General features: G+C 50.4%; 1 protein-coding gene across 6 annotated transcripts in view; it reads left to right on the forward strand.

Moving 5' to 3' along the window:
- RAB11FIP3 (RAB11 family interacting protein 3) overlaps positions 1-14851 on the forward strand; it is a 78111-nt gene that overhangs the window by 35691 nt on the left and 27569 nt on the right. For 3 of the 6 annotated variants that reach the window (XM_057407948.1, XM_057407950.1, XM_057407952.1), the window contains one exon: positions 3901-3992. In XM_057407948.1, coding sequence (XP_057263931.1) covers positions 3901-3992 — 92 coding nt within the window. Of the gene's footprint in view, positions 1-1535; positions 1588-3900; positions 3993-10542; positions 10699-11386; positions 11612-14851 lie in introns of those variants that run through there. The other 3 variants (XM_057407951.1, XM_057407954.1, XM_057407953.1) reach the window with 3 other exon arrangements.

Below are 14851 nucleotides of genomic sequence, written 5' to 3' on the forward strand. Positions count from 1 at the left end.
TGAAATTAGTGCAATTAATTTGGGCAAAAGACCTAGCATATTGCTTATGGCCTTTTTGCAGGAAAATTGTGGGGCAGAAAGGTTCCCTGGAGGGTGTCTTTAATCCTGACTTTTAGCTTTGAGATTTTTGGCTGTACATGGATATAATCGAACTAGCAGTGGGAGTGCTGGATAGAGTGGAAACTGCAGGAGGAACGATAGAACATGAGGTTGGAAGGGACCTCAGGGATCATCTGGTCCAACCTTTCTAAGCAAAGCATGATATAGGCTAGATGTCCCAGCACCCTGTCCAGCTGAATATTAACAGTGTCCAATGCTGGGGAATCTACCAGTTCCCTGGGGAGGTTATTACAAAACAGAGTCTCCATCTTCTTTGTAGCCACACTTTAAATGCTGGAACGTGGCAGTAAGGTTTCCCTTGAGCCTTCTTTTCTCTAGGCTGAACAAACCCAGCACTCAGCCTTCCCAGTCCTTGGATCATCAAGCCGGTGACAGCACTCAGGTGAGAGGACAAGAGGCAGTTGGTCCCTACTGACATCCACATCTCTGGCAAAAGCTGTGATTTTGAGCAGTGTTGGAAAGAGGTGACTCAGGGTTTGCTGAGCACATGGACTGTCAAAGAGGAGGAATTGGGGCCTAAATGGGGCTGACAAGAAACCTGGAGAACGGCTTTGGACAAGGGCCTGTAGGGACAGGACAAGGGGGAATGGCTTTAACCTGACAGAGGGGAGACTGAGATGAGCTCTTAGGCAGAAGCTCTTCCCTGGGAGGGTGCTGAGGTGCTGGCACAGGGTGCCCAGAGAAGCTGTGGCTGCCCCATCCCTGGCAGTGTTCAAGGCCAGGTTGGATGGGGATTGGAGCAACCTGGTCTGGTGGAAGGTGTCCCTGTCCATGGCAGGGGGCTGGAACTGGATGAGCTTTAAAGTCCCTTCCAACCCAAACCAGTCTGTGAGTCCGTAAGGAAAGAGGTCAAGTGAAATCAGGGATGGATGTAAGAGAGGAAACCACGCTCTGTGGTGTGGGCAGTATGGAGAAGGGCATGTGAGGGAGAGGAGGGTGTCAGCCAGGATTTGGCTTTGAGATCCAAAGAGGAGAGTAGAGGGAATCTGAGCGTTTGTGCTCACCACATGCTGCTGGAGCCAGGGCTGTGTGGTGCTGCTGATGCCCATGGCCATCCTCCTGTGCTTAGTGGTGCAGGGTGGGAGAAGAGCGGCCGGAGCCCTCAGCTTTCTCCGTGTGCCTCCTCCTGCACCTGCAGGAGGGTGCTCTGCTCACGGGGGGGTGCCAGTTGAGCAGCAAAGGTCGCTTCATTTCTTTTTAATTCTCTTCTGGACAGGAATTTGAAAGCTTAATGCAGCCTATTGTGCTGGGAGATGTGCAGGCAAGTTCTCCATGGCAACTCTCCCTATACACAAAGCACCATATGGCTTTTTCGGAGGGGGAGGGAATAAACTGAGCAGAAAAGTCACCCTTTGTTTGTGGTGGTGTTTGTCTTTGCTCTCTGAGGTGGAGCACAGGGAAGTGGAAACACTGAGTGCTGTCTCCTGGGCATGGCTTCTGCTGGCCATGCCGCCAGCAAGGCTGCAGGTAAGTTCTCAAGTGGCCTTTCCTTGCTTTTTACAGTGGAGGTTCTGTAAAATACACCCTGCCTGTGCAGAGAACCCCTCTGTAGCCACTGTCACATTCACCCCCACACCAAGAAGCACCCAAAGGGCTGGGATGGCTCCAGGAGCACGTGGTTTGGGCAAGAGATGCCCATGAGGCAGCTGATGGCAGGGAGCTGTTTGTGCGCCATCTCCCCACGTGTTACAGCCCTGCTTCCAAAGGGAGCTGGAAGCCTTAACTTGACTGTAAATCCTTACTTTTCAAGTCCCTTTGGAAGGGATGAGCAGAATAAATACCTTCATCGGTGTTGGTAGGAAAGCAGGAAGCTTCAGTGTGTCTGCTTGGAGGGGGAGGAAGAGAAATGATAGGGGGGAAAAAAACAGAAGGGAGCAGCCTGTGCCTCATTTCGCTGCCTTTGGCGTGCTCTGCGGGTCTCAGGGTTGCACTGAGAACACTGAAAGTGGCCTTGCAGGTGTGTTGCCTGGCCAAGGTGTGGGATGAGGCACTGGCAGCTTGGCTGGAATCTTGCTGCTGTCAGATCAGGGAATCATATGCATTGTAGATGAGTGTTTGTGCTGTGTGGAGAGGAGAGCAGAGCTGTCACCAGGGCTTGTTCAGGGGGGCACATGGTACAGGGCAGAGCCTGGGTTTGATTTATGGCCAGAGGCCCAGACCTGGGTCAGGGGAGGGCTCTTTTCTCATGCTCAGCTTCTTCCTCACCTCCAAGGGCTGCCAAGTACCCATCAGGTTCATGGCCCCAGTGTCTCCTGTTTTCATTGAGTGTTATCTGGAAAAGGCACTGGGGAGGGTGTTTGGGTGGCAGGGAGTGTGCACCTTACTCTGTCCTGTGCCCTGACCATATCATAGAATCCCAGACTGGTTTGGGTTGGAAGGGACCTTAAAGCTCACCCAGTTCCAACCCCCTGCCATAAGCAGGGACACCTTTCACTAGACCAGGCTGCTTCAAGCCCCGTCCAACCTGGCCTTGAGCACTGCCAGGGATGGGGCAGCAACAGCTTCTCTGGGCACCCTGTGCCAGTGCCTCAGCACCCTCACAGGGAACACCTTTGGCTTCATATCCAACGTAAATCTCCCCTCTGTCAGTTTGAAGCCCTCACCCCTTATCCCTTGACTTCATACCAGAAGTACAGATCCCTTAATGAAAAATTGCATTTCTTGCTACCTGAGATGGACCCAAAGTGGGAGCCCTGGCTATGACTCCATGGGGAGTCCCTCCTGTTGAGGAAGCTGAGTGTGATCCTGTCTGGGTGGCTGTGCGAAACGTGTGACTTAATGAATTCCTTTGGTTGGGCTTGGGTTCAAGTCACACAATGTGGCTGTGCTGCCAGCCTGCTGGGAAGCCACCAACCTGCAGACCCTGCTTCCATAGCTCTGCTCCCATCATCTGCCTCAAGCAGCCAGGAAAGGAAGGCCTTTCCGTCCACAAATCCGGGTGATGGCCGAGCTTTCCTAGAGCACTGACATAATGACTCCTCCTGCCCAGCCAAGTCTATTGATATCAGGCAGCCCTAGTGCTTCAATGTTTGCAGCTCCAAGGCATGTGGTTCTGAGCCTGCTATTTATTTTGGGACTGCAGCATCTGATCTGGATTTGGTGTTTCCAGCCTGTGATCTGGGTCGTGTGCTGGATTGGGCATTAGCTGTTGCTGGAGGGAGCATGGGGAATTCACGCTGCCTTTCCTCTGTGGAAGGGCTCAGAAATGCTGCTCCTCTGCTGCAGATGGGTGTTTGGGGGCGGGAGGGGTGATTTTTTTTGTAAAGAAATCTCCTTGAAAACCTCCTATTTTCCCATCTGCCTGTGAGGATGGCTCCTGATGTGGCTGGCCACGGGAGGAGCAGTAGATGATAAAAGCTTTGGTGCAGCCTGCTTTCTCTGCGGTTCCCATGGTAGTTGGCTGTCACACATAGATCTAATGTATTCCCTACCCACAGAAGGATTAAAGCCTTCTGGGAGAAGACTAAGAGGAAGCAGGAAACGGAGGTAGGGAAGAAACCAGGAAAAGGAGTGGAGACCATGGCAGCGTAGGGATGAATCCATCAGAGCAGCAAGGAGCCTCGTAGGACCTTTGCCAGGAAGCAGCCAGCCCAAGTGCCTTCCACCAGAGCTGGTGGTGGGATGTCTGGAAGCAGAGGTCCTCGCTGAAAGCTGAAGGCATTGGTGTGTGCAAAAGGAGATTCCTGTCCTGCTGCTGTCATGTTTCCCAAAACCATCCTTCACTTGAGGATGCGGGTTTCCTTTTGGTGATTCTCTTTCTTCTCTTATCTTCCTCTGCAGATCCCGACAGCCAGTTATATGATATGGGATATACCCCTGAGGAGGAAGCCCCGGCCTGTCCTGATGAGTTTGATGACTTTGTCACGTTTGAGGCAAGTATGAGCGCTGTTGGCTTCCATAGACATTGGCTGTATATAGTGTGAGGCTTGAGCATGGAGGGTTTGGCTGGGGGAGATGAGTATTTGCTCTCACGGGGATCAGGGATACTTAACATGTCATAAAGACAAAGCTTTTAATCTGAGGGCGACTGGCCCAGGGAATTTGCACCAAGAATTTGGATCTGTTTCAGTAAAAATTGGTGTTCAAGCAGAACCCTACAGCTAGTGCTAGTTTAGCCTGCAGAGCATGGTGTCCTGGGTGAAAGAGGGGCAGCGCTAGCAATGTGGGAAGGGTGCTTGCTGCTGTTGTCTTTGTCTTAGTAATGGATTTGCTGAGGTTGGAGACCCTGAGCCTGATTTTGAGATGTCCAAGCCAGGAGCCTGCTGGAGACGCACAGCGGTGCAGTTGGACATTGGCACTTAGTGCTCTTTGGCCAGTAAGAGGCAGAGCAGAAGACAAAAATGTAGATTTTTTCCTTATTATTCTTGGGCTTGATCAAGGATGCGGATCTGACATGGTGTTTTTTCCTTCTGTTAGAGTTACAGCCTCCATTCTTGTTTCCTCCAGTAATCCTTAGCACGCAAGTGTATCACAGTGAAGTCCCATATCTGCTCTCCCCAGGCAGAAAGGAAGCTGCTCCTGCTGTGCCCTACTGTCTGTGTTTTATGAGCCTTTGGGCTTTGCTTGGAAGGCTTTCTCCATTTCTCCTCCATGCCTTCCAGCCTGGAGCCAAAGGTGCTGCAGGTGCCTTCAGAGCAAAGAGCTGGCTGGCTCCCTAGTCCAGCATGGGGACTGAGAGCTTCTTTCTGCTTTTCCTTTTGTAAACTTTCCTCTTCAGGTTTTTGACTCTTGTGTCTTGGTAGCCTGGATGTTTTCATCACACAAATTGTTACTTGCAAAGGGACTCCCAGCTTCCTTTATATTTGCGTGCAAATATCCATGTCTGCTTTGTGTAGTCTGTAGTATGTTGTTTGTGACTTCTTGATAAAAGGCTCAAGCTATTCTTTTGAGTTTTCGAAGTATAAACTGGGTGTTGGGCAACTGCTCTTCCCCATGTCAGTTAGAAGGTCCATCACTGGAGATGGCTACAAGCTCTGACAGTTGACCAGGTCATCATCCCATTTCCCAACCAAGCAGTGGTTTTCTTGAGCTGATTGCCAGCTCTTGTGATGAAGTCAAGGGACCTGCAGTGTAACCCTGAGCAAGTCTCATATTCCCTTAGGACTGCTTGGATAAATACAGGCTTAAGAGGTGGCTTCCTCCCCCAGAAAGCTTTCATGGGCATGTTGAATATTAGATTGTTTTTCCTTTTTGAGAGAGAGTTACACAAGCCAGGAATAGCTGTGCAGAAAGGGGCACAGGAAGGCAGGAGGGGAGGTGGGTTTTCATGTTCTCTGTCCGGCACAAGGTCACAATTGTGCTTTTTTTATCCACTGGACTGAGCAGTTTGGAGGCTGCGACAGTCGCAGTGCTCATGCTGGCAAGGGCTTCTGCTTTCTGCTTCTCAGACCTGCGTCAAGGGATGGTCTTCTCTGAGATTCAGAGTTAGGGATGTTTTCTAAGGGCTAATTTAACACAGATGAGCTCTGTCAGTGCTGCAAGCTATTCTGGGCAGGAATACCAACAAGCTGGGTGTGTGCCCCGCTGGGATGAAATAATTCTGCTGCTGGGCCATCATTTCCTTGATATGACAAGGTGACCCAAAGGAGAAAAGGTGCTGAGTCCTGAAATCTCCTTCTGAGAAAGATGTAAATGGATTCTCACGTGGAATTCAGGGCAATCATCTAAAGATCAGAGCTCTGTTGGTGTCTACGTTTAATATGCCGTGGAAGAATTACCCCTGTTGTCTTGGATACATGATCTGAAATAATTTCCAGCCTGCAAGGATTTCGTAGAGGTTTAGCAAATGAGAACATGACCAAGAAATACCGCTCAGCATTGCGTGTGTAAAAATAAACTGGTGTCTTGGGGCGTGCGGTGTTTTGTTCTTGTTCGGCTGAGCCATGAGCTCCCAACGTGTCTTTTATTCCACATGTCCTGTAATGCTGTACCTTGGAAAGCTTGAGCTGTTTCAGGGAGGGGGAGATGAGAGAAGCTGGATGGGGGAATGAGGAAGCAACCTGCTGGGAGCAGCAGATGAGTGTTTTTCACTGAAGCACTGTGCAAAAGAGCTGCAGGAGGGCTCCGGCAGGCTCCTTGTCATTAGGTGCCTCAGGCTGCTACTCTAGGAACCATTAATACAGAAAACAGATAAATGGCCTTTTCCAGTATATATTCCACCTTGCTTGGATTCGTCTGGAAGAGAGGGCAGGGAAAGAGCACCTTTCAAAAGCGAAGACGTTGCCTTTCCTCCGAGCAGAGCTCTCATGCCACCAAAAAGCAGTTTGTATCCTCAAATGTACCCATTTCAGCCCTGAAACCTGCTGCTAAACATGCAGCTAAACATGACATCTTCTTTCTCAGCCCCCAAAACACAGCTGGTGGGTTCAGGCAGTGGCTGAGCCCCTCTTGTTCTGCCAGGGCCATGGGGTGAAGAAGCACAGCTTGTGTCACATCAGAGGACCTTTGGAGGGAGCTGAAGGAGAGGTGCTGCATTTGCTTTGCCATGGTACTGGGAGTAGTTGGGGTTACTGGATTTGCAGTATCAGCCTGGTCCTCCTTAAGCAACACAAAATTGCAGTGGCTTGAGTGCTTGGCTCTTACAAGTGTTGGGGCCTTGATGGAGAGCTTTTCTTCTAAATGTTTGTTCAAACAAGTGTAAACAAGTGCTTTAAGCAGTCTAAATGAAAATGTCTTCTCTCAGTTAATACGATTACTCTTGTTGGTGACTCAGCCCCTCTTCTGGTGGCTGTCAGCAGTGGGAGCTGAACATCTGTGGAAAACCCTGAGCACCCACTATTGGTGTCTGCAGCCAGTGTTTGCTCTACAGGGAGCAGAACCAACACTTCATCTTCCATTAAAGGCGTTAAAACCTCTCGAAGGGGGCAAGACCTTGGCACTTCACACAGGGACCTTTGTAATGTCGGGTACGGCCACAGTTCAGCCATACCCGACTCCCAGTGTGGCATGGAGCCCCTGGCTCTTGTTGCACCTTTCCAGGTCTGTCCAGCAGACTGGTCTGGCTGTTAAACTGTTCTCGAAGAGGATTTCTGGTAGCATGGCTTCACTGTGACAGTGGCTCGAGGGCAGTGAAACTACAGAGGCCTCAGTTCCTGCATCCACTGGCTGCCACCTGCATCCAGCTGTGGCAATCCCTAGTGCTCCACTGCCACACGTGCAAGAGGAATCTCATCCCTATACACCCCCTCCCGAGCAGGGAGAGCATCACCTCAGTAAGGGTTCCTGCCTGCAGCCCCCAGGTAGTGTTTCTCCCTGCCCAAGGTGGATGCAGGGCAGCTGGTGTCAAGCTTTGTACTTACACAGGGAAACGCCACCAAAAAATAATGACAGCATCTCTGGCTACGCTGCTTTGTAAAACTGTGCCAAGGGAGCCTGGAGTCTGTCAACACACTGGAGTGCTCGCCTGCTTTCCCCCAGGTTGGGTTTGTGCAGCTAGTGCTGACTAACTGCAAGGTAGGAGTTATCCTTGCCTCGCGTGCAAGCTCCCATGAAGCTTGTGACTCAGTTCTGAGGTACACGGACTCATTTACAATGCTCTGCAGGGGGACAAGGAGAACTTGGAGTTAGCTTTCATGATACCTGCTGTGCTTATGGATGAGCCCACTTGAGCAATGCAGAGCAGCAAGACTGACTCTCCCAGCATGAAAGCAAGCCACAAAACTTTGGCATGCTGCTGGAGTTATGCTAGGGGTGCTGAGTCCAGCTCTGGAGTCCTCAGTGCAGGAAAGACGTGGATCTGTTGGAGAGGGTCCAGAGGAGGGCCACAGAGATAATCAGAGGGATGGAGCATCTCTCCTATGAGGAAAGGCTGAGAGAGTTGGGGTTGTTCAGCCTGGAGAAGAGAAGGCTCTGGGGAGACCTTACTGTGGCTTTTCAGTACTTAAAAGGGGCTTGTAAGAAAGACGGGGAGAGACTTTTTAGCAGGGCCTGTTGCGGCAGGATGAGGGGTGATGGTTTTAAACTAAAAGAGGGAGATTGAGGCTGGACATCAGGAAGAAATTCTTTACAATGAGGGTTGTAAAATCCTGGCACAAGTTGCCCAGAGAGGTGGTGGATGCCCCATCCCTGGAGACATTCAAGGCCAGGCTGGATGTGGTTATGGGCAACCTGATGTAGTTGAAGATGTCCCTGCTCATTGTGGGAGGGTTGGACTAGATGAGCTTTGGAGGTCCCTCCTATTCTATGATTCCATGAAGATGTGTAGCTGTAGGTAAGGCTGGAGGAGAGGCAGGGCCGGTTCAAGGCTGTGCTGTGCTCCATAAAGACTGACCGGGAGCACAATAAATAGCACAAGTGCTGGGTTTAGCCACGGGAACTCGTGCTTTGGGGCAGCAAGGTCATAGGAAGACCCTTTTTTGAGACCTCAGGACAGGGCAGCCAAAAGCCCCGTGTATGAGGGGCTGGGGATGCAGTGCAGCGCTGTGCGGTGCTGTGTGCCTGGTGCAGAGCTGTTGCCATCTGCTGGGCAGCCGCTGTGGCTCCGCTCAGAAGCGGCCAGGAGAATGCATCCCGTGCAGGCGTGCACAGCCATGGGAGGGGAGCTGTGCTTTCTGAGAGCAGCAGCCCTGACCAGACACGCAGCAATGCTGTGACCAGGTGTGCATGGGCACCCTGCGAGCAGCAGCTCACACAGCACAGCTGGAGTGGATCTGGGAAGTGAAATGGTTGTTGGTGAGGTCCCACATCCAGTTGTGCATGTTCTGGGAGGATGGGCCACTCCAGGCACAGCTGAAAGAACTGTTGCCTCTGTTAAAGTTGGAATTTCATTTAGTGTGGAGCAATTGAATTTAATGCTTTTTGAAAGACAAAAGGTATCAGAGTGAGACAATTTTAAGTGAGATAGGCCTTGAGCCAATCTGGTGTAGTGGAAGGTGTCCCTGCCTATGGCACAGGATTGGAACTGGAGGAGCTTTAAGGTCCCTTCAAACCCAAACCAGTCTGGGATTCTCTATTTGCCTTCCCCTAAGGCAGAGAGCTGTGCCTGGTGGGCACAGAGTATTTGGACTTATGTATTTTCTGCTTCTTCTGCTTTGCAATCCCCAGCAGCATCTCCATACCACTGTTACCAGCAGATGCATGTCTACTAGATGCCAACTAGTCTGAAAAGATGGGGTGAAGCTTTGCAGCCCTCAAATGCAATCTGCCTCCTATCTGTCCAGGAGCTTGCAGGGCCAGGACAGGTTCAGCTCAGGCCTGGGGCTCAGCTCACCAGCTCTCCCAGGGAAAATGTGTCCCTGACCGCACTAAGGCAGGAATGAAGGTCTGCAGTGCTTTGCCACGTGGCACCGCTGTACCACCACAGCGACAGTGGGGATGGGAAGATGGAGATGACACAGCAGCATTAAAGACAGCAGCTTTTCCACCCCTTGGCTCAGGCTTTCCTTACCAGTGCTGTTCCCCTGTCTGGAAGGACTGGCCTCAACAGGCTTCTGGTCACAGAGCTAACCCAGAAGCATCGGCATGTCTGAATGAAAGAAAATCACAAATCCTTCTCCAGTTTGGCTGCTGGAATTGCTGTTAATTTTGTCAGCAACAGCTCTGCACTTGAAATCTTGTAGGTGGCCACAGGGCTGTGAAACACAACTGATATAGTTTGTCTGCTCATCTTCCTATCCCCTGGGGAAGCATGTGGAGCCCTGAGCCATGTCCCACTGTCCCCAAAGCCTTTCTGCTCCCTTGCGTGGGGAGGTGAAGGAGCTGCCCATCCTGTTCGCAGACTTCATAGCAAACAGGTGAACAGTCTGTATTCTGTTTGTATTGACTAGGCACAAGCAAATGCAGTAATCAGGTTCCTAAATCTCCTGAACTGAACTCCAAAATCAGTCCGTGGTGATAACTTGGTAAGAAAAAGCCTGGAAATACCAAAGGAATTCATCTATTCAATATATTCGTATATATAGACAAAGCACTGCTTAGAGGAAAGGATGGGAGTGTGATGTGTCCCTGAAGGCAGGACTGCAGGGTCAGGGTGAGAAATTTCTTTGCTGGTGGTGAAAGATTCCAGTTGGAGTGTTTGCCCTGCGCAAAACAGGCTGGAAAGAGACTGGAAAGAGACTGGAAAATAAAGACCTTGAAGCCTTATCTGGAACTGTGAGCGCAGTGCATGGGACCAAGAAATGGAGTGGGGCTGCAGCACACCGAGCAGGCCAAGCCATGGTGCAAGCAGAGGTATCTCAATAAGAGTTTGAAGAGTGAAACTGGCAGTGGTTGCGGCTTCCTCATTAGCTTTGCTGTAGGGGTACCTGTCGTTGGGCCCCTCACAGTGGTGCCAGGCCTTCCCTGAGATCTCAGAGCACAGAGGAGCTGTGAGAGCAGAAGGGCAGTGACCTGCTCAGCTGAGTAGCAGATGCGGACAGGGCAAGGAGGAGAGCTCAGGTTAAAGCATAACTCTGCTGCTGCTGTGCTTGTTAGCAGCAGTCCCTGGTCTTACTGGACTCACACAGAAGGTCAGCTGGTTATCAAGGTACAAGACACTGCCAGTGTTGCTGAGTCATAGGTTCTGCTTGGGGCATTGTGCTTCAGGAAGGATGTGGCCCAGAGGAGAGAAAGGACAACTCGGAGAAAATGTGATTTGGGAAGGTAATGGAAGGAAATAAGTTTATTTATGCTGACAGGCACAACTGGGGGAGCTGGAGGTTTGAAATACGTGAAGATTCTATAGAGAGGAAACAGAGAAACCCCTCAAAACTCCTGGGTTTGAGTGGTGCATTGCAAGCCATGTGCTGTCAAGGATGTTGGCTCTGTGCACCAGCAGCTGCTGGGGGGAAGGAGGACGCTGTGGATCTGGTCTCCCTGTGGATCAGGTCACCCTGTGGCTCTGATGGAGCTCCTGCGTTCACAGAAGGCACCTGCCTGGGTGAGGGCACTGAGGAGCTGGGGCTGTGGTGGGGTTGGTGTGTTTGTAAGCTCAGTTAAGCACCCATGACCGAAGCACCAGCCCTGCTCTGTGGTCAATATCATCATCATGTATCACAGATTGCCGCCCGAGTCACCCAGGGGGTGATTGTGATTGCCCCTGAGCTTCCCCTGCTGATCATAGCAAGCCTGCTTTATTTTTCTATTTGTAACTCTAAGGAAGGAATTCGTCATTTAGCGCTTAAATATTCACCAGAGCTATCAGGAAGGGTGAGATAAGCCATGGAAGCCTCTATAGGTCCTCTTCCAAATGAACCTTTTGCACTGGTGATGGTTTCATGGGCGGAAGTGTGCAGGGCTGAATGCTGTGTGGGGCTTCGCAAGTATGCTTTTATTTTGGTACTCACATAAGGAGGAGGGCTGCAGTCTCAGGGCAGGGAAGTGTGTGTTAGCTCCCGTCTCCTTATCGTGAAGGCTGGGAGGTCAGGAACAAAAGGCGCTCTGTTCCGAACCAGCGCTGAGCCGCTAAGTCTCATGCCTGGAGTCTCCTGGACTTTGCTTCCCTCCTGCCTTGCAGAAGCAGCCGGCAGCTCCTGGAGCTGGGTTTGACTTGGGCAACGAGGCGATGTGTCCACAGGTGGGTTTTGAGTGCTAACATGAAGTAAGTATTTCTAGAGGGATCGCTCTTGGCCCTGGAGGTGCTGGGGAGAGGCAGAGTAGCATCAGGCTGGGTCACTTGTTTTCTTACTGAGTGTGTTGGTGTGTGTGATGTATCCTTCCTCCCTGTAATCCATGGGGTGTGTGCGCATGATGGATCTTCACATTCCTCTCTGCCTGGCTCTTCTTGGGGGAGCTGGACTGGGAGGGATGGTAGCTCAGGTTTTTGGGGTGCTGAGGTCAGTCTGCACAATCTGGTGTGTTGTGCACTGGGATTTGGGTTTGTTTTTTGAGGGAGGTGGGTGTTTTCAGTTTGTCCCAATGGATGCAGTGCATGCTTATCTTGCCCAGTCTTAAAGGGTGTAATTGAGTGTAGCATTCTCAAAACCCAGCTTCAGGAGCTGTGTTGTAAAACTTGCCTTCACCTGAGGCTGAGCACAGGCTGATGGCAGGGTCTGATGTGGGATCATTCAGAGGTGTCTGGACCACTGCTGGTGCTGGAGGCTGAGCTGCTGTGAGGTGTTTCAGGGCTTTGGGGCTTTGTATTACCATAGACTCAGGTGAGACTGTAAACGTAACTCCCTTCTCCCTGGCTTTGAACTGGTTTAAAGCCAATGTAAGGACAGGTTGCCTGCTGCAGGACTTGGCTGATGCCTCAGTACTATTAGCTGTGGAAGCTACCTCTGTGCTGTCAGGTCCTGCACCAATTAGTGGGATGCTCTTCATCTCATCTCCTTTTGGTCTGAGCCTGTCCCACAGCTCTGGTGGGTCTCCGGGTGTTCATGGGGCCAACATTGGCTTGGCTCCAGGCAGGGCAGCATTCTGAGCCTGATACTGGCACCAGGGCCCTGGCTGCAGTCAGGAGAGGGTGTTTTCTGTAGCTGGTCTGTCCTGTGTGCAGTCAGAGCTGGTGTTCATCATAAATAGGCTCATCCTTGCTGGGAAAACAGAGTTGTTTCTCCTGTTCCTCTCCCCTCACTTCCCTTCCTGACCTGAGTGTTTGTGGCCAAGGACATCAGAGCTTTGGGATGCTGGGGTGGCTCTGGGCACAAGCAGGGACCAGCCCTGCAGAAAATGCCTGGGAGGAACTTCCCTGGGAGCCAGACTTTGCCCTTCTCTCCAAGGTAACACCTTGCAGGTGATTCCCAATAGTTATGTTTCCTCTCCTCATACTCCTTTTAATGAAGATGGGTTTTAATAGCACTTTACAACACTTAATCAAATGGTCTTTATTCCAACATGCAATCAAGTGCCTGGAATAGATGAACTGCTTCTGGGGAAGTCTCCTGAAGGTGCTTGATCATCTCACCAGTTTTATCAGGGTACACTGCTTCAACCCAGTGCGGATTTTGTCCCTTTATTTCCTTTTCATCCATTTATTTCCTGTTTCCTTTAGAAGCAGCAGGGCTCACCACTGGGCAGAGCTGAGCCTGGATAGCTGACATTGTGCTCAGCAGAGGAAACAGGTCTAGCACCAGAGTTGAACCACAATCCTATCTCATTTCAGGGGCTCTGTATGTGTGTATGTGCCCCCGTTTTAAGGTCTGAAGTTTACCTGAAGCATCTGTGGTTGTGTTTCATTTGATAAAAGCATGAAATACATTGATACTGGTGACACCAACCCCATTCTGAATGTGGTGGGGGTGTTCCTGGCAAGCCCCCTACAGCACTTGCAGCCTGGCCTGGCTGTCCCAGGCCCACAGCCCTCTTTAAGTGTATCATGGGGGTTTTAATCTGAAGAAGTGTTTGCTCTCTGCCTGCTCACAGAAAGGCACAAGCTGCTCACAGCTTGGCCGAGTAAGACATGTGGCAGGGAGGTTTGAAGGGTCAGTGCACACACCAGCTGCTCTGGTGCCATAAACAAGAGCTTTGGGCGACCTGCAGCTGCACCTTTGCCTGGGCCTCAGAGGCTTGGGTTTGCTTTGCTTTAGCAAGCAGTGGTAATGCGTTACCCCCTTGGTTTGGCTATCTGCTTTTTGCATCTTTTCCTGGGGTTTAGTTACTTAATCTGTGATGAAATGTGAAGCAAAGTTCTCCACGCTTATGCTCAGAAGAAGGACTTTGTTTATGGTGTCAACTGCCTCTTAACTCATTGACCGCATCAGTTTAATTTTAATAGAGCTCTTGCGTTTGAAATCTCAAGAGACTGTTTTTTCTCCTTTGCTAAACACAAAGAAAGTTTGTAAATTGTGTGACGGGTCATCTTTTTTATTTCTTTGTAAATAAATAAATGGCTGCACATCCTCGGTATGGCTGAAGGAGGGTGGTTAATGTGCTCTTATGGTGAGTACTTCTAGCTTAAAGCATTGCTCCCTCACTCAGCCTGTATTTCTCATCAGTAAGATGTTTTCTGATAATTTGATAGATAAGTTATCTAATAAGGGCGCTGATGCCCTGAGCTGTTCAGCTCCTGGTTATGCTTCATGTTGAGAGGGGCAGCAATGGGTGGGTTTTAATCAAATTATTTGTGGATTGGAGTGGTTTGGGTTGTTGGTTTCTTTGCACTAGTTGTCTTTACTTTGTGCTCATTAAAATACTTCAAGTTATACTTAAATTTCAGTTTTTTCAGTGAAGGGTTTATTAAAAAAAAAACACAAAAAAAAACAAAACAACAAAACCAGCAGTGTTTACTTTGGAGTCTACAAGCAAAATTATTTCCAGTTTGGCATTAAACCTTTCTCAAACAGGCAAAAAGCATCCCTCTGAAGCAAGCAGGGAGATGTGCAGACATGGACAGCTGCTGTCATTTCTTGGGCCCTCTCTGCTGAGTTGGGTCCCTGCTGCATCCCTCCTGGCAGAGCTGTGCCAGTCCAGCATGAAGCATCATTGCTGCTGGTGCAGGCTGCAGATGGCTTTTTCTCCTAAAATCAAATATAACCAGTGTTGCAACACAACATTGTCCAATATGCTGAAGCCTGGTCTCTCCTAAACTTGGTGTGTGCTGAAGATATAATGGCAGAGCCCTTGAACTGCTTAAGCACACCTTCGTCTGGAGACTGGGGAGCTGCAGGCTCAGCTCAGGCATCAGAGAATCATAAAATCATGGAATGGTTTGAGCTGGAAGAGACCTTAAAGCTCATCCAGTTCCAACCCCCTGCCACAGGCAGGGACACCTTTCACTAGACCAGGTTGCTCCAAGCCCCATCCAACCTGGCCTTGAACACTGCCAGGGATGGGTCAGACACAGCTTCTCTGGGCAGCCTGTGCCAGCGCCTCAGCA

The sequence above is a fragment of the Pezoporus wallicus genome, unplaced genomic scaffold (assembly GCF_028554395.1).
Source record: "Pezoporus wallicus isolate ANWC-B61680 ecotype Strahan unplaced genomic scaffold, APGP_CSIRO_Pwel_v1 contig_4012, whole genome shotgun sequence".
Taxonomy (NCBI): domain Eukaryota; kingdom Metazoa; phylum Chordata; class Aves; order Psittaciformes; family Psittacidae; genus Pezoporus; species Pezoporus wallicus.